The following is a 22,791-nucleotide window of genomic DNA, read 5'->3' as shown; positions in this document are numbered from 1 at the left end:
AGCGAGTTTCATAACTTTCTGATCTTATGATACAATCCTTGTTATTTGCCCCCAAAAGGTTTGAAATAATTTGAATTCTTTTCTTTCAAAAGAAGACCACTAGTGACATCATATCATTTTGGCTAAGCAACCCATTGTTACTAATGTTTAATTTTCAAGGGATGAAGGATACCTTAAAATGAAAACTTCGATATAGGACATCATAACGAGTTTTCCTGGAGGTTTATTTCCATTAGTTCAAACTATGACCTAATCCTGCCTTATGTTCAATATCCAAAAATAATAATTACTCAGATAATGACGTCATTTTCTGAATTTCGGTGTTTCAGTTTTTAAGACCAATAGCAATTTAAGATATTAGGCAGTAATTTCAGTAAGTTTTCTTTTGTCTCAAGAAAGCACAGGATTGGATAATTTTCCGTCCGCAAAGGTGTTCGTGACCGATCTGGCAGCCAATGTTTACATAAGATAATTTGGTTCATCAATCGGCCAAAAGTTTAAACTGTTCCTACCTTTCTCCTTTCACTTCAGATCGTAAACAATCGAAGCGATCCAGTGTTGCGTTTGTGTCTGATCTCCCCATTTTGCGCTACCATACGAGAAAAACCTCAAAAGGCTCAACGCTTTAACAAGACTGTGCATGTTAGTTAAGGGGAAACATACGCGTTGTACGCGTACAAGAGTTTTTTATTTCTTTTTTTTCGGATCGGTGGGTTGAAATGGGACACTGCGTAAATGATGTTTGAATTTTTGTAAACGCTGTGACTAAATGCCCTTTAACCGGACAGGGCTCAAATAGACTAAATGCCCAACAGTCAGAAATTTTAACAGATTTTCCACCTAAAGGTTCTTTGAAACTTTTACGAATATCAGATATTTGTTTAGAAATGTAAAGCGATTTCAAAGATTAATGTGATTTTTTAGTGGACAAATTTCCGCATACCTCATCACTCTTTCACAATACATGTTCTGAGTTGAGTGACTAGCAGACACCTTATTTTTTTCCCCTGTTCTTAGGGTGCTAACTTTCAACAACATCACTCACATTAACAAGCGCACATTCAGTGGACTTTCCAGTTTGACTACACTGTAAGTGTCCTTTATTTACTTCTCTAAAGAAGCGTAAGTCAGGGCTTTAAATAACGTTTTTCATAAGCATTGTAGTAAGTACAGTAGGTGTATAGTGGTGTAGTAGGTGACTGTGCCCGGAGAAGAGGCCTTTAGACCCCTTTCCCTAGGGGAGCCAGGGGGGCACTGTCCCTCAGAAAGAAAAAAAATTGAAATCTGGACCTTAAAAATGTTGTTTCCACCATTTAGACCCTTTCCCTAGGAGAGTCAGGGGGCATTGTCCCTCAGAAAGAAAAAAATTGAAATCTGGACCTTAAAAATGTAGTTTCCACCATTTTGGGCATCAAAAAGAGTAGTTTTTGTTATATTTTCATCGACAGCTTAACAATAAGCAAGCTAATTAACAAGCTATTCTTCACCAATCAGAATGCTTAGTTGTAGAGCGTTCGTGGATATACGAAGCAAATCCGAAAATCAGTGCCTTGCAGGGAGGCTCTCATTTTCTCTCGTTTGAAAGTTCACGCGAAACCCAAACACGACAGTCTATCTGTAAGCTAACCATACATCGATATGAGGTCTGATGGGCAGCAGTAGGTCACCAGTTACCTGCTTTTATTGAAAGCCTATCAGTACGTCCACTGTAGTGTTGGAAACAAAACAGCCGCTGTGCCCCATGTAAAATGGTTTTTAGTCATTTTCATAAATGATAGCAAACCTCTCAACCTCCGATGAGTTCTCTACTTTAAAAAATTTACACTGAATTCAAACAATGTTGGATCACTCACGGTTTCTGGGAAACCACTCGATTTTTAATCGTCACGATTTAAGAGTCACTCGATAAACGATTTACAACGAGACTCGTTTGTTCGAGAATCGAAACGAGTCAAAGCGAAACTCGTTTGACGAAACAAGACTCGTTGGATCACTCACGGTTTCTGGGAAACCACTCGATTTTTAATCGTCACGATTTATGAGTCACTCGATAAACGATTTTCAACGAGACTCGTTTGTTCAGGAGAATCGAAACGAGTCAAAGCGAGGCTCGTTTCACGAAACGAGACTCATTTGACGAAACGAGACTCATTTGACGAAACGAGACTCATTTGACGAAACGAGACTCGTTTGAAGAAACGAGACTCGTTTGACGAAACGAGATTCGTTCGGCAAACGTCGCCTCTCGGCGCATGCGTAGATGTCTAATTTTTTTTCCCAAGGTTGTTGTAGGGTCGGAAGGTTAGCGCTGAGATATTCGTACAATACGTAAAGGTAAGTTCTATTTTCGGATCACTCACGGTTTCTGGGAAACCACTCGATTTTAAATCGTCACGATTTATAAGTCACTCGATAAACGATTTTTAACGAGACTCGTTTGTTCGAGAATAGAGACTCGTTTGTTCGAGAATAGAGACTCGTTTGTCGAAACGAGACTCGTTCGTCGAAACGAGACTCGTTCGTCGAGACGAGACTCGTTAGTCGAAACGAGACTCGTTTGTCGAAACGAGGCTTGATTCAAAAAATAGCTATAAAGAGTAACACTCTGGTATTTGCTTCCTCTTGCGTAGACCTTAGCTTCCTTGTTGTTGTTCCGATCGAAGAGACTTCATAGCATCGATCCTCGGCTGTTACAAAGACTTTCTTTCCAGCGAGTCTTTATGTATCTCATTTTCGCACTATTCTGAGAGGAATTAGGAGCAACTTATTCTTAGAATTGGAAAGGAATTTCCGCCACTGGAATGTTTTGTTGTCTACCCTGATGTTTCTGAATCCATGACCGCTTTCTGAGCCTCTCTGCTCTATCTCTCTCAGCATTCTTTACTGAGCTATCTCGTTTAACATCAAAGACTACGCCAATACACTAGTTTTCTGTTCCTTCATGCAAAACTATTGACATCATTCTATCAGCCACCTCTGCAAATGTTTTTTGGTCGCCTCGTATCTTCTGAACCATTGTTATTCCGTCAATAGTTCGTGCACTCCGCTCTCGCAACGAAGAAACGCCATGTACTTGTCAAAAAGATGGACAGAATTGACACTACAAGCACTGGTCATATACTTCTGGAACAACCTTTTTCAGATATCATCATACAAATCACCAATCTCACCAAATAAGCCATCAACGATACTCTTGGACTGCTTATAATTCTCTTCTATCCAAGGCCTAAATCCTCGCCACGCCAGTCTCATAAGGGCTTCATGCACGAGTTTGTGGAGTCTAACACAACTATTGAACCTGCGTCCCTGTAGAGCTTCTGCAACAGAACCTTCGGCTATCACACCAGACTCTACACACAGATCCTGCAAGCCAGTATCTTTGAAGCGCTTGCCAGTGATGGACAACATGGTGCATGTTGTGTGGAATACTTCCATTTTCATCACCATATCTTTAAATTTCGCGCTTTGTTTCCATTTTCTCTCGCTTGCATTTGCATACAGTGTTTAGTCAAAGACGACGACGATGCTCTTTAACTTGAGCGTATTCTTTTTCTTTAGGGACTGCACTAGATGCACTAGAACCTCGTGAAGAGTAGCCATGTCAGTAGCAGGTACATCGATATTCGGGAGATATCTGATGACATCCAGTGAGACTTGAACCTCATTAAGGACAGAAATGTTAAATCCAGTCTAGTCATTGGCTTTTTGGCTACCCCGCCAGAAAGAGTTTCCTCCAATCTATCGATATTGTCCCACGCGAGTGTTGTGTTGATATATGGCTTGATAGTTTCAGGCAAAGGAACGATCCCATACCCACATCGGTGTGGCATCTGGATAAGTTGAACATTGTTTGGCATACGGTAACAGTATTTGCTTGAGTAGTTTTTGTAGTCCTGGAGTAACTCCGTAAATGATGTCCTGGCCAAAAGAATCAACAAAGCGCGGAGACGATCGGGATATTCTGCTGGGATAGGTGTGTTCCCAGTTAAGAGAGTGTATAGAAACGCATCTAGTTCTTCTGGAAGTTTGACTGCACTTTCACATAGCTCAACATGTTTCGGAGGCCATGATATCGTACTAATATTTGGGAGAAGTGCATCACGGAAGTACAGGCCAGCTTGCTGAATTTCCTTGATTTGAGATGCACAGATTTTGGGGTAGAACAAAAAGCTTTCTATTATCCAGGAGATCTTCAAATTGCAATAAGTCACTCAATTCTGTTTCCAACTTTCTCCAAAAATTTTCAGTGTGGATTTGAGTATTTCATTAGCGTACATTGATCGCATGTAAGACTTCAACTTCTCTCAGGTCAACCACCTGATAAGCCTTGGATTTCCCAATACATGTGATCGAAGAAACTCAAACAATTGTTCAAAGCTTTGCGATGTAAAAATAACTTCTTAATATTCGATCACCAGCTTTCGAACGTTTGCAAGTATTTAAGTTAACGAGCAGAAAATAATACTTAGTCTTTTATTTTTGTTTCCTTTGTTAATAATTTTTGACTTTTAGAAGCCTAATCGCTCTACATTTTGGGCACAATGCGTCATAAATCGTCAAGGTTACACAAGAACTTCAACGCACTTACCAGGCTGCCATCTTGGAAATTATGATAATGCCTTTCGAGTTCAATCTATGTTTTGAACTAGTTTTCTTTTAAATAAAATCGTAAAATTGTGGCTTTTAGCCGAAAATTATTTTGAAATCATGTTTTATGTTGAAGATAATGATTTATCTTCTTTAAAGAAAAAACGAAGAAGTCATTTGAAATAATCGTTTTATTGTCAGCCTCGTTTCCACGTTAAAGCAGCATCTTTTTCAATAAAGGAGTACGCAAGAAAATGGCAAGAGTTACTCTTTCACGGTTGCTATCGAGTGAATTTGATAAGTCTTTCACATAATCTTTCATCAGGTAACACTCGCATTTTCTACCCCTGAGAGGTAATGAGAACCTTCTCTGGCCCATGGACTATTCTTGTTGCGTGCACAACATGCGTGCTATGGTGTATTTCAATCGAAGGATTTCACACTGAACATGATTCAGTTTGCTAAATCAAGCAAGCCATTTTTTTTTCGGATAAAAGACAAATATGGAAGGTTCACATTGTGAAATTTTTAAGCTGATGTTGTTTCAAGATTTTGATCTTGCTTCACTAAAAAGTGAAAATGTAAAAGTAAAAATGGCATTTCTTTCATTCTGTAACAACTTTGAGCTCAAGTCGTATTTTTTAGAAATTGCCTTTAGTCAGTAAAATGATATGCATCTTACAATTGGAGTGTTCAACACAACGGATGATAGTCATGAGTTTTTTTTCCAGCACTGGGTATTCATCATTTAACCATATATCACACACACTGGAGGCACTTGACTTCTTCTTCTTTTGCAACAGGTACAGTCACAGTGGCCATGGCATCAAGCAAGTCAGGAACTCTTCCTTCCATTTCTTTAATAAGCTGCTCCAAATGAAATCTTCAAGGGAAGACTAAAGTGGTACTATTCCTTGTTACATATATGACATAGAGGCCAGCAGTTCCAGGCTTCTGCACACTTTTCATCAATCTCCTCTAAAAACTGTAATCTGACACAAGGTAGCAACATGATAGTCTTTACTACTGCAGCTGGAATGCTTGTCTGCGATGCAAGCCATAGCTTATATACTTCATCCTATTTTTTAAATTTAGCATTTGCATGTTCCGTCAACTAAATATAAAACAGAATGTAACTTTCCTAATATTGGTAACTATTTTCACTTTGAGTGAAACTCTCTAGAATGTTTTTAATCATGGTAAATTGGACAACAATTTCGACATGGAATTTTGAATGACGCACAAGTATAATGTGGTTGTGAAAAAAAAAATGTTAATCACAAAACAAGTGTAAATGTAATATTGTTAAAAGACAAAATTGACTTTCTAGCAAGAATTTTCATTATAGGTGTTTCTTGACTTATTTAAACGTTGAAAATGGAAATGATATATTACCATAAGCCAGTCAGTAAAAATTATAATAAGCCAGTTGATCATTTCTTATTCCTTTTGGCGGTCTTATGTTAACACGTTCGACACCTCTTTTTCTTAGAGGTGACCTGGGGTGTAAACATGTAGTACTTTTCATACGCCCTTTCTTCTCTGAATTTTCTGTTTATTCTGTCGTTATGTAGCAGTCTTCGAGGACTATTTTCTCTTAGGGTATCTCCTCGACTATGATTTGAATTATGTTAGTAGGTTAATTATAATTTTTATATTGCTTTTGAACTTTATTCGATACACATATTCAATGCTTTTTTCTATGTGCTGAAATATATGCTACCAGCCATATAATAATATTGGTTAAGGCCTTCCCTACCCGTTTACCATACCAAGACATAGAAAATAGAACTTACCTTAACGTATTGTACGAATATCTCAGCGCTAACCTTCCCTACAACAACCTTGGGAAAAAAAAATTAGACATCTACGCATGCGCCGAGAGCCGACGTTTGCCGAACGAATCTCGTTTCGTCAAACGAGTCTCGTTTCTTCAAACGAGTCTCGTTTCGTCAAATGAGTCTCGTTTCGTCAAATGAGTCTCGTTGTGTCAAACAAGTCTCGTTTCGTGAAACGAGCCTCGCTTTGACTCGTTTCGATTCTCTCGAACAAACGAGTCTCGTTGAAAATCGTTTATCGAGTGACTTATAAATCGTGACGATTTAAAATCGAGTGGTTTCCCAGAAACCGTGAGTGATCCCTATTTTCTATGTCTTGGTATGGTAAACGAGTAGGGAAGGCCTTAACCAATATTATTATATGGCTGGTAGCATATATTTCAGCACATAGAAAAAAGCATTGAATATGTGTATCGAATAAAGTTCAAAGCTTCCAGGCCCAATACTAAAGTTACTTCATTCCTCCACAACGAGGGATGGCAGAAATTATAACCATCTCAAATATATAAATTTTGAAAAATAAAGGTCAAATGTTCCTGAAACTTCATGTGTCATAATGCAAGGAATATTTTATCATACTGTGCTGTTTTAGTTTTTTTTTTTTTTTTTAATGAAGACCGTATTCATAGGATATTCGATCTTAAAGACATGAATGATAGACATAGTTTGAAGCTACACTGGTTTCCAGATTTAATGAATGTAACCGAAGAAGTTACAATTCATAGACCCAACGTTTCGACACTCCTGTCTAGTGCCTTCATCAGGGGTGATCTAAACGCTGCAACAAGAGGTCCTTTTATATGATCACTAATTAGCGGCCTTTTTTCTGACGAGGTGTAAATAGGCGTCAGGAAGCAGACCGCCATCGTCACGATTTAAAGGAGCGTGGGCGGAGTTAATGTGCCAAGCCTCCAAACAAAGGCGCTGGTGGTAACGCCGATTAGTAGTGATAATTTTAGAATTATCCCACCCAATTGTATGGTTGGTTAGGCAAGTATGCTCCGATAAAGCTGAATTTTCCTTTTTGCAAAGAAAAACCGCTTTTTGGTGCTCTTTTAACCGTGTACCAAACTGGCGTTTGGTCTGTCCGATGTATTCGTTATCACAGTCATTGCAAGGAATAGAATAAATGGCGTCGGTTCGTTGTTCTTTCGTGACAGGATCCTTAGGTTTGGCGAAAATATGCCCCAAAGTCTGAAAAGGTTTTTGAGCAACTTTAACGTTGTGGCTATTCAAAATTCTCTTGATGGGTTCAGTAACACCCTGTATGTAAGGAATAACAGCAAAACCAGTCGCTGGTTCCCTTTCATCAAGAGCGTTACTATTTGTAACTGGTTTTTGGCAGTTACGGAGAAAAGTTTTTGTATAGCCATTTGCCTTTAGGACATTGGAAACATATTTCCTCTCCTCAGCCTTCGAATCGAGTGATGATGGTAGACAATCAGCCCTCCCAAGTAAAGTTTTGGCTACAGACTTTTTATGGCAAATAGGACGGTGAGAATCGAAAGCGAGGTATTTGTCGGTGTGGGTGGGTTTACGGTAGACACTTGTCTCTAAATTACCCTGAACCTCTCTAGACACATTTAAATCAAGAAAGGGCAAATGTCTATCCTTTTCACGTTCAAGGGTGAATTGGATCGACGGCTCTACTGAATTCAAATGCGACAAGAGGCGCTCCGCTTCATTTCCGGATACCGCAGAAATAACATCATCGACATATCGTTTCCAGAAAAAGGGTTTAACCGGTGAAGTGGCTAAGGCCCTTTGTTCCACGTCTTCCATTACCATGTTAGCAATGACAGCAGAAACAGGCGAACCCATAGCTGTACCAAAAACTTGTTGATAGTATGTGCCGTTATATGTAAATTGCGTGGTTTTGAGGCAAAAAGACAGCAGATGAATAATATCCTCCACAGGCAAAGAAGTTCTTTGTCCTAGGGAAGCATCTTCTCTGAGTCTTTCCTCCGCAACCTTAACGGCAAGATCAACTGGGATTTTAGTGAAGAGCGAAACAACGTCGAAAGATACTAATTCTTCACAAGCGTCAAGAGTTTTATCTCTTATGAAATCCGTAAATTCGCAGGAATTTTTGACAGTGTAATCAGTATTCCCAACAACAGGCGACAAAATTCTCGCAAGATAACCAGAAATTGCAGAAGTCGGAGAATTAACAAAAGAGACAATTGGTCTCAAAGGAATTCCCGGTTTATGAATTTTAGGTAAGCCATAAAAACGTGGACATAAGCCGTCACTACTGTATAACATTTTGTACGTAGAGTCACTAATTCTGCCAGCTTTTTTCAAATCAAGCAACATTTTGTTTAACTTTCTTTGAGTTTTACTGGTAGGATTAGAGTTTAAGACAGCATACGTACTCTTGTCATTGAGCAGAGACAAAGCTTTGTCGTGATATTGCTGTTTGTCCATAACCACAACACAATTACCCTTGTCCGCAGATAATACGAGCCTGTCCGGATCCTTTTTGAGAGTTATAAGCGCATTGAAAACATCCTTTTGAATGTTTTTAGGAGGAGGTTTAGCACGCCTGAGTACGCTACTTACTTCTGCTCTTACCAAATGCCTACGATCGTCGTCGAGTTGAGAGATACTCTCCTCAACAGCGGCGACAATTTCGGCGGTCGGTATTTTGCGAGGAGCAATAGCAAACTTTAGACCCTTCTCTAAACCACTCCGTTCCAGCGCGGATAATTCCTTGGAGGAAAGGTTCATGACCCATTTATCTTTCAGAGATGAGCCTGAATTAACAGGAGACCTCTTACTGAGCAAGTGACGGAGTTTTCTGTCATGTTTCTCTCTCTGTTTGGTAAACGTCTGCAGTTCTTTCGAAATGCAAAACTCCTCGACCTCCTCGATTATAGCACATTAACTCCGCCCACGCTCCTTTAAATCGTGACGATGGCGGTCTGCTTCCTGACGCCTATTTACACCTCGTCAGAAAAAAGGCCGCTAATTAGTGATCATATAAAAGGACCTCTTGTTGCAGCGTTTAGATCACCCCTGATGAAGGCACTAGACAGGAGTGTCGAAACGTTGGGTCTATGAATTGTAACTTCTTCGGTTACATTCATTAAATCTGGAAACCAGTGTAGCTTCAAACTATGTCTGATTGTCCACCTGGTTGCCGTGTGAACTTTAATACATGAATGATAATTTCTTTCTTAAAATGAGTTTTTCCTCGTAAACCATCTTTTATCTCAGGGATATAATCAAAATAAATACAAACTAAAATGAGAAATCTAACTTCGCTACAAAAAAATGTTCTTACATGTTAATGTTTCAGAAAATTTTTCAGATTATTACAGAGATGAGATTGCTTCGGTTGGTCTTGGATCACCAATCTTTCTATCACGACGCAGAAAAAAAGGATAGTTTTAGAAAGAGAGCTTTGATTTATAAAATGATTTTGTTAGAGTTTTTAAGAAACAGACAATGAGGGGAATATATTTGGTTGATGACCATGATGACCAAAAAAAAAATTGTTATTATCTGTAGCATATTTATTATAGCTCAATGATCTCTTTGCCTCTGGAAAATGTTGTCAAATACACCAAACAACTAATACATGTTGGAAAACTTGATATCATTTATTCTCATCATATTTACAAAGAAAACTTTATGACAGGAATGAAAAGAAAACTTAAGGCTAAGTACAAGGCACTGCACAGTCACTAAAGGCTAATTGTTGCTCTCATTTACAACTTCTACTCTTTCACTAGTTTCTTTGTTGCCTTCTTGCAGAGATGCAATATTTTTCTTCTTTCTTCTCTTCCGTGTCTTCTTCTTTTTCTTCTTTTCTAGTTCTGTGGGTATAGTAAGAAGAAATTGTTGTGGTGAGTTGTTTATAGGGTTTTGCTATTGGTCATCTGGGAGTGGAATTTCCCATTTTGGAATGCTTTGAGCAAATTAGAAAGCTGAAGAAATTCACTAGCCATGACACTTAATAAATTGCGTTTATCAAATCGTACCCTCACTTAAAGTCTTGTTCTCCTCAACCTTATCTCTGTGCTCTCCCTTGTCCTTGTCATCTTTAAAGGTAAAGAAAAAGGCCTTGATTTTTTTAATGTTGCAGTTCACAGGCAAATTTCCTTTAAGCATATGAGTCTAGAAAAAATAACTTTATAGGGAGTTTCTTGTTACTTTATTTCAAGTTTGCTATATTTAGAAGTGCAGAAACAAGTACCTAGGTTTACAGCTTAATTTTTTTCCATGGCATAATTGGCCATCATGTTGGAAAGTGAATGGGGACTTTCAAGGGTCATTTATCACATGCAATTTTACCTTGTGATTGCTGTTTGTACTATCTGCATGGAATTTTTCCTCTTCTATGAAAGGAATGTTTTACGTACCAGAAACAGTGGCATTGAGGGATCCCTCTTTTGTTTGAGGAATGTATTAATAGAAACTTCTGTGAAGAAAATTTTCCACTTTCCAGGAATGGTGGAATCAAGGGATTGATCGGGATCAAAATTCCCATAGAAAGACACCTGTAATCAACCAGAGTTTGAATGTTAACTACAACTGTTACAAAATTAATATGATCAATGGAAAAAAAAAATAAGGAAGGAAAGGATCCATGTGATTTTTCTCACCTCATCATCTTTTCCAAATATTTCAGTTGCTTCATCTTGTTTCTGTGAAACAACATAGACATAAACCAGTTTTTTTAATTTAATTGTTACTAAGTGGCTCTTTCAAGATCCTTTTACATGTTACTTACCCTAGTTATCAGGCACAGTTTTTCTGATTGGAGGAGATTTTTGTTGGGAAGTCTCTTGCCCAACCCAGTCATACACCTCCTGTAAATCAATTGATGAGAAAGAATGTAAGCATGTTGATGCTCCATTATTAAAGGCCATGTGTGACATTGTATAGAGTGTAGGCATTTTATATATATATATATATATGCCTTATTGTACTTTAAGCTATTTTATTTGTAATGAGTTAGCAGTCAACTGTTTCAGAGAACTCACTTGATATGTTCCTTTTTGTGAAAAATTTATTTTTATTTCCCTGCTATCTTCAAGGAGAACCTCTATGAGGAAACAATCTCCAGCAGGTTCTTGGGTGAGACATTTCTGTCTCATGGCTTTTACCTGATATCAAAGTATTGGTTATTTTTCAGTTCTTTGATATATTGAGAAAAGTCAAATACCCAAAGCATGCAGCAGAGACAGCTTACCACAATGTAAATTTGTTATTTGAAGATCATCCTCAATTTGGTTGCAATTGTTCAAGTATAATTCCCCCTTTGTTGATGTTGGCAACAATAATTTATGACCACATGAAAAAGAGACATCAACACTGAGAGGAGAGAGGGCTGTTTGAACAATAATTGACCATGAAATTAATTTGCATTTCTTTTTCGCAGAAAGTTAAATCACAACACTTAAACTACTCAACTCCTTTTCCACCATGGTTATGTCAAATTTTCACCAGTTATGGCAGCAAATTAAACTCATAGAACATGTTTTTGCACATTGGGGGTTTAAATTATTTGTTACTTTGAAAAAAGGTATCCAGCAACAATAATTATTTTGGTTTAATTTGTAGTTTAAGGAATTTACTTACCCTTTTCATTTTCTCTAAAGTAGGGGAATCTTCTGCTCCTTCTTTCCCTAAGGCAATTGTCCCTGACCCTTGTGCTACTTGACTAGTTAAATGAAATGTTTATAGAATATTCTTAGACATTTATCAATAGTTGAATACCATGAGTGGAGTCAACTCTGAGAAATGTTTTGATCCAATTTGACACAAGAAAATTTTCAGATGTTTTAGCTAAAATTAATTCTGTGGAAAAATAAAATTATTATATTATTATATTTATGCATTTTGATGCTATTGTTTTATCAAGAAACGTGATATTTGCTTTAGATTTTGTTGTGTTATGTTATCGCCCACCTTTTTGCTGAAAGATGACAACATTTTTGGGTGTTGTTTATGATACATGAAAAGGCAGTAATTGTACATGAAATTTGTCCTTTTGTTGATATTTCTGGCTCGTGACTTATCTCTGCATCCAAAACATTTATAACAAACTGAAAAATTAGATATTCTAAAGTACTCACCAATCCTTTCTAGAGGTGGATGGTAAAAGTTCACATAAGCAACGAATTGCATGTTCCAGTTGTTCATCAGATACCTCTTTCAGGGATTCTCCTAGGTGTAACAAAATGTCTGATGCTGATTGTAAAACTAGCTTAAAAGCTTGGTAACCAGTTCAATATTAATTCAAGATGTAAACAAAACATTGTTTAGAACTATTAGGACAATTTAAGGAGACAGATTTTTAAGGCAGCAATTTTTCATAGGTTACAATTTTAGTTTAAATTTATATGCATCTCCTCAACCAATTGACTCCACAGAGTAGATAAGTCTTTGAGCTATTTTTGCTATTATGCACATCAGGAAGGAAAATATACAGATTCCGACTCCACAATAGCCTTCAGAAATACATTCTTTGTTTTATTTAAGAGGGTTTGATAATTTTAATTGATTGGCAAAATCTTTAAACTTACCTGAAAAGCAAACATTAAGACAGGGGTCATTTGGTTTTGGGGTTAGGATCATCAACTCACTAACTGGAGCTTTTCTTCCAAATGTGGTCTTTACTGCAAAAGGAAAATATTCAAGTATTTTAATGAATTTGAATGTTATGTTTTGATTTGGGGTAGCTATTTGTTACAAATTTTGGTGGTGCTATGATGAAAGGAACATTGCTCTGGAGTCTTAATTATCTGATTAGAGTGCCAGGTTCTAGACATCAACATTAACAACATTGGTTTTACCCATAAATGTTAATTTCATGGTTGTAAACCTATTAAATTCTTTTAAATCCAATTCTCACAACCTGTGCATATATTATTATTCTATTATGTACTGGTATATATTTTAATCAACAATATCACTACCTTGTCTTCCAGTTTGGCTTTTAGCATTGTCAATCCACAAGTAGATGGACTTAAATTGTGCCAAGCACTTTAACAACCTATTTAAGGTGAAACCAAAGGGGAAAAAAAGGATTTCAATTTATTAAAACAATGGAGCATTGGTTTCTTAACAGATAGATTTGCTTCAAAACATGATATCAAGTGTCTTAAGCATCACAGTCTTCATCAGTTGAAGAGTTTTAAGGTAAATATTTCTAGGTTTGGAAGCACTTAAGAACTTAAATGTTGTAATTAAGCAATTTACCTTGCCATGTGTTCGTCATTGTTCCCAGTGTAAAATAGGGCCAAGCCCAAAACTTTCTTGGCTCTTGCCACTTGATGGCATCTACATTTCCAAACAAACATCCAAGAAAGAACAATGTATTGATATATGCAATTAAGCAATTTTTGTGAATATCAAAAAGTAAATTTTAAGGAAGCACGTGATATGAGAACAATAATTGTGGCTGTCAAATTTTGATATAATTGTGGGTGGCTGACAAGCGAAATATAACAGGTCATCAACACATACCTCTTCGAAGATGACATTCACAAATAGGGGCTGGACATCTCTTTGCTCAAGCACCTCTTGGAAGCATCGAAAAAGTTCACTGAATTGACTATCATCTGAAATGAAGAGAATGTAAACATTACCGGTAACAAGGAAGTAATTAACAACTATGAATTCATGTCCCACTCAAAACTTGAACTTTTAATTATGTATCTGCTATACAGATGCAAATTTTATTCTGGAAATAGGTTAATAATAGTAACATAAAATGTATAGCACAAACCTGGCACAGGCTTTACATCTTTTACTGTTCACATTATATTCTTCAGCTCCATAATTTACCCTAATTTTATTATCATGACTCATTACTTTTTCGATCCTTTCCTCTCTCTTGCTTCCAGTATGACTGTACTAGCAATTAATAAGGCGTCAACTTCGCAGTTAACTATTACTAGAAATTTGTGGGTTGTTTGATATCATGGGATTTCATTGTATTCGGGATAAGGATTTGTTGAATTGTTGCTGTTTACAAACCATCAAACCTGCATTCTACCTCTTTCCTGGTGTGCCGCAATTGACTTTGTGGCGTTATTTTCTGAGGTTGCCAAGACAGACTTCATCAGGCTGTCATCGTCAGAGTCTGATGTTACAGTAACTGCAACACTGTGGCCAAATTAATTCAAACATGGAATTGTTTCGCGTAATTCCACTCAAAACCCTTCTGGCTACTGGAGGGTAATCAAAACCTTTGCTAGGCATGTATGATATTGTAATAGGGCTACGTGGCACTAGCTTACTTGTAACATAAGTTGAACTGTGAACTTGTACAGCTGAATTTAGACACGTACTTACCTAGCTCTCGACTCTTCCATTGTGCACAATGTAGCAACCGGTATCATTTCAAAAGCATAGATGTGTCATCGTGTCGCAGACATGGATTGTTTACGCGATGTATTCCATCCCATTCCCGTTAAGCAACTTCCAAAACGATTGCCATTCTCGACTAACGCGTACCATTGTGGCTGTAGGCGGACCTCTGGTTTCCTTTCAAAGCTGTCACATCAAGTTGGTACACGCTGTGCTTGTTAAAAATTAAAAGGAAAAATACATCAGAGAGAAAAAAGGCGTGCACGAAGCTCGCTAATCAAAGATGTAAATTACGACCTTGATGGCGACGACTCAAGAAACGGTTTGAGTAGTTTTAAAATTGTGTGATATTCTCGCAAAGTTTGTGGAAAAGTTCTGTTTTTTATCAAAGTTAGACTGTTGTTGTGGTTTGATTCGTTTGAGGACAACGGTTCTATTGTCTGATAACTTCAAGGACCTTTTCATGGGATAGTTCAACCCAGGGTCATCTTGGCTTCTTGTCAGCGGTATGGTCGCTAAAGAATGACCTCAGAGAGAATGAATTAATTCAATTTTTGGATTGATTGATGGAAAAACGATGGACTCCACACAGAAAGTGTGATTTTCAGAAGGGATCGATCGATGTTTTAACTATTGTTTTTTTTTTTTCTTTTTTGCCTGAAAGTTTTCAATCGTAAACTGCCTATCGATGCGTGGAAAACATCCATCCAAAGCCGCTGCATGCTGCAATGGCGGGAAGCTGTTTTTTCATGGAACGATGGATTGCTGTTGTTCCTGCCAAAGACGTACAAGTACAAATAAATCATTTTATTTAGTTGTTTGGAGTAAAAAGCAGAAAAGAAGGCATTGTAGAGGCCGTGCAAGCGAGCGGATATGTAAATGTACTCGGAACTGGTTAGATCAAATGACCACCACAAACCGTATAATATTAAGCCAAGCTTTAATAATTATTCGATCTAAAAGAAATACATTTATAATTCGCAATTAGAACAAACGCAAATCAAGACTTTATCTTGTAACTAAATTAAAAAACTTCGATATAAACTTACTTCTGTGGCGGGTCGTTACAACAGTCTCACTTTAGGGGTTAGCAGATTCTCCAGGTAAGCGGATTTAGAGACAGAAAAACGATAACAAAATAACTTCTTTCTCACTTCGATTCTGCTGAAAAACTGACTTAAAACGTCATAATCTAACGCTTTTAAATCAATCTATTGAATTAATGTCAATCACGATTCTTGTCATCGAATAAATCTGTCAACATGAGGCAACGCCTATTTATTAAACGAAACATGTAGAAAAGTATATCAGAATAGCATAAAATATAAAAAAAAATAATTAATTTTCGGGCATGCTTGCTACAATCTTGTATTCAGTATCAAAGAAGAAATCGAGAAGTTTTCCTTAATGTGTAAAGAAGATCGCGAAGAAATAGTTCTATATTTGAAAACACAGAAATGAGGTCTGTCGCCATTCAAAGCCCTTCTCAGGGCACAGTTTCACTATCTGCTTTGCCGCAAGTAAACCGTTCTCAAAATCCATTATACCCACGTCTAAGGTACTCCGAGAAGACACTTCAGATGTTGACACAGAGGTTTTCCTTTCATATTTATATATGAATCTTAGCTTGTGCAGCGTAGTCGTAGTCGAGCGCAGTCGTCTGCTCTTGTTAATGTATTATTTTATACTTTAAAAGAATATCTTTTATCTTCCTTAAAATACAAATGAGATTATCATTGACCCAAAATCGCAACTTTACTATACAGCTACAAGAAATCGATTGAATACGTGGACTGAAAGCACCACGATTGTGTTTTTCCTATAGCCACATTCTCCGAACCCGGAAAGTCTACAGTTTTAAGATTTCAAAGAGACAAACAAGGAATCAATAGGGATTGAAATACTTGAGAAGGCTGGTCATAGAAATCCTGAGGTCCTTTAGTGTGAAGGTTTTACATATTGTTAGATTTAAAACTCTAACACTCGATCTGTTCACTTGACTCTTTCTTTAATTCTCTTTTATTACACAAGTTCCTACAGCGGGGACTAGCTCTGATCTCTGGAGGAAAGTGTGGGTCACCGCTTATAAAGGTGACCCTTACTGAGCTGTCAATCTCTAACCTAACTAACTAGCGGATCACGTCAAGCTACGCAGAGTGGAGTTCGCATACTAAGTAGGTACCTTCGAGATGTTTACGCTTTACAAAATGATTTTCTACCTCAAATTTCTCAGTCTTACAGTCAAGTTCGGGCAAAACAGAAACAAGATTGACAATACAAAAATTATAATAAACCCACCAACAGAATTAAAATCAAAGTTGAGGAGATACCCTAAGAGAAAACAGTCCTCGAAGACTGCTACATAACGACAGAATAAACAGAGAATTCAGGGAAGGAAGAGCGTACCCAAGGTACCGCCTCCAAGAGAGCAATGTCCTATTCGTATAAGTTCCCTGATTATAAATTCAGTGCAGAGGGTGAGAAGTACTACATGTTTACACCTCAGGTCACCTCTAAGAAAAAGAGGTGTCGAACGTGTTAAAATAAGACCGCTAAAAGGAAAAAGAAATGATCAACTGGCTTCTTATAATTTTTACTGAATGGCTTATGGTAATATATTATTTCTATTCATTTTCAACATTTCAATAAGTCAAAAAGCACCTATAATGAAAATTCTTGCTAGAAGTCAATTTTGTCTTTTAACAATATTACTACATTTACAGCTTGTTTTGTGATTAACATTTTTTTTTTCACAACCACATTATACTTTTGTGTCATTCAAAATTCCATGTCGAATTTTTGTCCAATTTACCCTGATAAGAAACATTCTAGAGAGTCTCATTCAAAGTGAAAATAATTACCAATGTTAAGAAAGTTACATTCTGTTTTATATTCAGCTGAGAGAACACGCAAATGTTAAATTTAAAAAAAAAAGGATGAAGTATATAAGCTATGGGTTGTATCGCAGACAAGCATTCCAGCTGCAACATTAAAGACTATCATGTTGCTACCTTGTGTCAAAGCATGCGTCAGATTACAGTTTTAAGAGGAAGTCGATGAACAGTGCAGAAGCCTGGAAGGTCTGGCCTCTATGTCATACATTTAACAAGGAATAGTACCATGCTAGTCTTCCCATGAAGATTTCACTTGGAGCAGCTTATTAAAGAAATGGAGGTAAGAGCTCCTAACTTGCTTGATGCCATGGCCACTGTGACTGTGCCTGTTGCATAAGAAGATGAAGTCAAGTGCCTCCAGTGTGTGTGATATATGGTTAAATGATAAATACCCAATGCTGGGAGCTGAATCTTGTCCAAAAACTCATGACTATCATCCGTTGTGTTCAACACTCCAATTGTAAGATGAATATCATTTTACTGACTAAAGGCAATAACTAAAAAATACGACTTGAGCTCAAAGTTGTTACAGAAAGAAAGAAATGCCATTTTTACTTTATTTTTTTTTTAGTGAAGCAAAATCAAAATCTTGAAACAACACCGGCTTAAAAATTGCACAATGTGAACCTTCCTTTTATCCGAAAAAAAAAACAATCGCTAGCTTGATTTAGCAAACTGGATCATGTTCAGTGTGAAATCCTTCGATTGAAAGACACCTTAGCACGCGTGTTGTGTACGCAACAAAAAAAGTCCATGAGCCAGAGTAGGTTCTCATTACCACTCGGGGTAGAAAATGTGAGTGTTACCTGATGAAAGATTATGTGAAAGACTTATCAAATTCACTCGATAGCAACCGTGAAAGAGTATAGCTCTCATCATTTTCTTGTGTGCTCCTTTATTTCAAAAGATGCTGCTTAAACGTGGAAATAAGGCTGACAATAAAACGATTATTTCAAATGACTTCTTCGTTTTTTCTTTATAGAAGGTAACTCAGTATCTTCAACATAAAACATTATTTCAAAATAATTTTTTGCTAAAAGCCACAATTTTACGATTTTATTTGAAAGAAAACTATATCAAAACATAGAGTGAAACTCGAAAAGCATCATGAATAATTTCCAAGATGGCGGCATCGCTGCCTGGTAAGTGCGTTGAAGTTCTTGTGTAACCTTGACGTTTTATGACGCATTTCGTCCAAAATGTAGAGAGATTAGGCTTCTAAAAGTTAAAGCTTACTAACAAAGGAAACAAAAATAAAGACTAATTATTATTTTCTGTTCATTAGCCTAAATACTTGCCAACATTCGAAAGCCGGTGATCGAATATTAACAAGTTATTTTGACATCGTAAAGCTTTGACCAATTGTTTGAGTTTCTTCGATGACATATATTGGAAAATCCAAGGCTTATCAGGTGGTTGACCTGAGAGAAGCTGACGTCTTACATGCGATCAATGTACGCTACTGAAATACTCAAATCCACACTGAAAATTTTCGAAGAAAGTTGGAAACAGAATTGGGTGGCTTATTGCAATTGAAGATCTCCTGGATAATAAAAAGCTTTTTGTTCTACCCCAAAATCTGTCCATCTTAAATCAAGGAAATTCAGCAAGCTGGCCTGTACTTCCGTGATGCACTTCTCCCAAATATTAGTACGATGTCATAGCCTCCGAAACCTGCTGAGCTATGTGAAAGTGCAGTCAAACCTCCAGAAGAACTAGATGCGTTTCTATACACTCTCTTAACTGGCAACACACAAATCCCAGCAGAATATCCTGATCGCATCCGGCCCCTTATTGACACTTTTGGCCAGGACATCATTTACGGAGTTACTCCAGGACTACAAAAACCACCCAAGCAAATACTATTACGGTATGCCAAACAATGTTCAACTTATCCAGATGCCACACCGATGTGGGCATGGGATCATTCCTTTGCCAGAAACTATCAAGCCATATATCAACACAACACTGGCGCGGGATAATATCGATAGATTGGAGGAAACTCTTTCTGGTGCGGGAACCAAAAAGCCAGTGGCTAGACTGGATTTAACATTTCTGTCCTTAATGAGGTTCAAGTCTCACTGGATGTCATCAGATATCTCCCGAATATCGATGTACCTGCTACTGACACGGCGACCGTTCACGAGGTTCTAGTGCAGTCCCTCAAGATAAAGAATACGCTCAAGTTAAAGAGCATCGTCGTCGTCTATGACTAAACACTGTATGCAAAGGTAAGCGAGGAACAATGGAAACAAAACGCGAAATTTAAAGATATGGTGATGAAAATGGAAGTATTCCACACAGCATGCACCATGTTGTCCATCACTGGCAAGCGCCTCCAGGATGCTAGCTTGCGGAACCTGTGTGTAGAGTCTGGTGTGATAGCAGAAGGTTCTGTTGCAGAAGTTCTACAGGGAAGCAGGTACAATAGTGGTGTTAGACTCCACAAACTCGTGTGTGAAGCCCTTATGAGACTGGCGTGGCAAGGATTCAGGGCCTGGATAGAAGAGAATTATAAGCAGTCCAAGAGTATCGTTGAGAGCTTATTTGGTGAGATTGGCGATTTGTATGATGATATCTGCAAAAGGTAGTTCCAGAAGTATATGACCAGTGCTTGTAATGTCAATTTTGTCGATCTTTTTGACAAGTACATGGCGTCTCTTCGTCGCGAGAGCGGAGTACACGAACTATTGACGGAATAACAATCGTTCAGAAGATAAGAGGCGACCAAAAAACATTTGCAGAGGTGGCTGATTGTATGATGTTAATAGTTTTGCATGAAGGAGCAGAAAGCTAGTGTTTTGGCGTAGTCTTTGATGTTAGACAAGATAGCTCAATAAAGAATGCTAAGAGAGATAGAGCGGAGAGGCTCAGAAAGCGGTCATGAGTTCAGATACATCAGGGTAGACAACAAAATATACCAGTGGCGGAAATTCCTTTCCAATTCTAAGAATAAGTTGCTCCTAATTCCTCTCAGAATAGTGCGAAATTAAGATACAGAGAGACTCGCTGGAAAGAAAATCTTTGTAACAGCCGAGGATCGATGTTATGAAGTCTCTTCTATCGGAACAACCACAAGGAAGTTAAGGTCCACGTAAGAGGAAGCAGATACCAGACTGTTATTCCATGCAGCTTTTTTTTTAATCAAGCCTCGTTTCGACAAACGAGTCTCATTTCGACGAACGAGTCTCGTTTCGACAAACGAGTCTCGTCTCGATTCTCGAACAAACGAGTCTCGTCTCGATTCTCGAACAAACAAGTCTCATTGAAAATCGTTTATCGAGTGACTCATAAATCGTGACGATTAAAAATCGAGTGGTTTCCCAGAAACCGTGAGTGATCCAAAATGTTTCATACATTCTCTTCATCAAAATTTCGGAAACGTAAAGTGTTAACATAGCCTCGTAAATACCGTAAGTTATATTAATTTCATAAAAATGTACTGAACAAGATCCACATTTCCGGTGTCCATGTGCTAGTCTACTAGCGTAAATGTAGTCGTGGATGTTGAATCATTTTTCTAATCGATTTGTTTTTCTCAATTGTTAATTCATTTACCTGTGTAATTAGGATAGATGGCACATTTATAACGTCATGTCCCTTATTATCTACCTTATAAGTCAGAAGTTTGCTATTCTTTCTATTTTACAGACTGCTGATCAAAAATAATCTTACATATATTGCCAAAGACGTTTTTGATGAGACTCCCCGCCTGAAATCATTGTAAGAACAAACTTTGGTTCTGAGATTTTTCTCATATTATGTGTATCATGTGCTGTATCGTGTGCACGTTCTGCTATCCTCTTTTGGTATTTTAGATAAGCCTTTATACATAAACTACCATATCTATTCTGCTAACACAATGACAAAAAAAAAGATACGTAATTGCTCGTATTCCGCTACTTCACGGAGGTATTTCACGTAAATATATATGTGTCGATTTTGAAAATAAATAACTGGGCCCGGTTGTTCAAAACCGCGATTAAACTAATCACCGATTAGGCCTAATCGGCGATTAAATTTCTTAATCGTGGGTTAGTTAATCGTTGGTTAAAAAACGGTTGTTCAGAGGGAGATTACTCGGTCGATTTACTAATCCGCGATTAAGCATAAAATGAATTATATTAATTAATTATAATTTATTTTGTGCCAGTTTACGTCATAAAATTGCCGGAAATTTATTTTTGTCAATATGGCTTCTCCAGCGAAGAAAGTGCGGAAAGCAAACTTTTCACCCGCTGAAATTTCCGTTTTAACGGAAAAATTTGAAGAAAATATGGACATTCTTCAAAGTAAATTTACCAACAGTATAACAAATGCAAAAAAAAAACAAGATTTGGGAAGAAATCTCGGAGGCGGTAAACGCCGTCGGTGTGACAGCAAGATCAACGCAGGAAGTACGAGACAAGTGGAAAAACCTCCAGAGTCACGCAAAAAGAGAATTCAGTTCCTTTAAAAGTGAACAGAAGAAGACAGGTGGTGGCCCTGCTCCCCCATCGAACCCATCAGAAGCCAGTTTAAAAATAATAAACATGTTCAGTGACACACCGTCATTTCCTGGGTTACAGGGGTTTGAAACAGGTAAGTTTATAAATAGAAACATTATTGTAATACCTCTCAATGTCCATACCTTGCATAAAATGTATACTTCGCTAACAAACACAAAGCAAAGTGAAAATTAACGGACTTTAGACTTTTGTTTCTTTCTTATTTTCTTTTACATGTACTCCCATGTAAACAAAAAACAAATGGCGCCCGAAAAGTCTGCCTTGCTCTTAATTCTTCGTCTGTATATCCATCTATCGTGAAACCGATGCTCCTAAACTCTCTTTGCTTCCTTTTTCTTCGCCCATCAACACCAACACAACCATACAACAAGTCAGCCATGTTGTGATTTTTATTTTTTAATCTGCCGATTAAGGATTTAATCCACCTAGCGAGCAGGGTTAGATTTAACCCTTGGTTTGATCGAAGGTTAGGAATAATCGGGCTTTGAACAACAGAAACTAATCGGCGACTTAAATTTAATCGGCGATTAGCCTATTTAATCGTGGATTAGCGCTAATCGCAGTTTTGAACAACCGGGCCCAGCAGATGTCGTTATATAGAACAAATTTCTCCTCTCTTCCTTTCCTCCTTCCTAAATC

The 22,791-nt window shown here is 37.5% G+C and overlaps 1 protein-coding gene and 1 pseudogene across 2 annotated transcripts; one reads left to right on the top strand and one right to left on the bottom strand.

Annotated features, from left to right (window-relative positions):
- The window catches only part of LOC131794442 (uncharacterized), a 37,979-nt pseudogene that overhangs the window by 6,725 nt on the left and 8,463 nt on the right, over positions 1 to 22,791 (top strand).
- Positions 9,962 to 15,219, bottom strand: LOC131794448 (uncharacterized). 2 transcript variants are annotated; one of them, XM_066165513.1, is made up of 13 exons: positions 14,736 to 15,219; positions 13,905 to 13,999; positions 13,638 to 13,718; positions 13,355 to 13,431; positions 12,962 to 13,054; positions 12,512 to 12,602; positions 12,015 to 12,096; positions 11,417 to 11,539; positions 11,164 to 11,242; positions 11,036 to 11,077; positions 10,725 to 10,930; positions 10,412 to 10,471; positions 9,962 to 10,246 (listed from the first exon to the last, which is right to left on the bottom strand). In XM_066165513.1, exons 2-9 carry the CDS (start codon positions 13,919 to 13,921, stop codon positions 11,165 to 11,167), a joined length of 642 nt encoding a protein of 213 aa, XP_066021610.1. In that variant the 5' UTR covers positions 13,922 to 13,999; positions 14,736 to 15,219; the 3' UTR covers positions 9,962 to 10,246; positions 10,412 to 10,471; positions 10,725 to 10,930; positions 11,036 to 11,077; position 11,164. The 2 variants fall into 2 exon arrangements, with proteins under 2 accessions (XP_066021610.1, XP_066021611.1); XM_066165514.1 differs by lacking the exon at positions 11,417 to 11,539 and having other exon boundaries at positions 9,968 to 10,246; positions 10,793 to 10,930.

Source organism: Pocillopora verrucosa, chromosome 4 (genome assembly GCF_036669915.1).
Source record: "Pocillopora verrucosa isolate sample1 chromosome 4, ASM3666991v2, whole genome shotgun sequence".
Lineage (NCBI taxonomy): Eukaryota > Metazoa > Cnidaria > Anthozoa > Scleractinia > Pocilloporidae > Pocillopora > Pocillopora verrucosa.
Note: the sequence above shows the minus strand (reverse complement) of the source record. Positions and strands in the feature narration are given on the sequence as shown.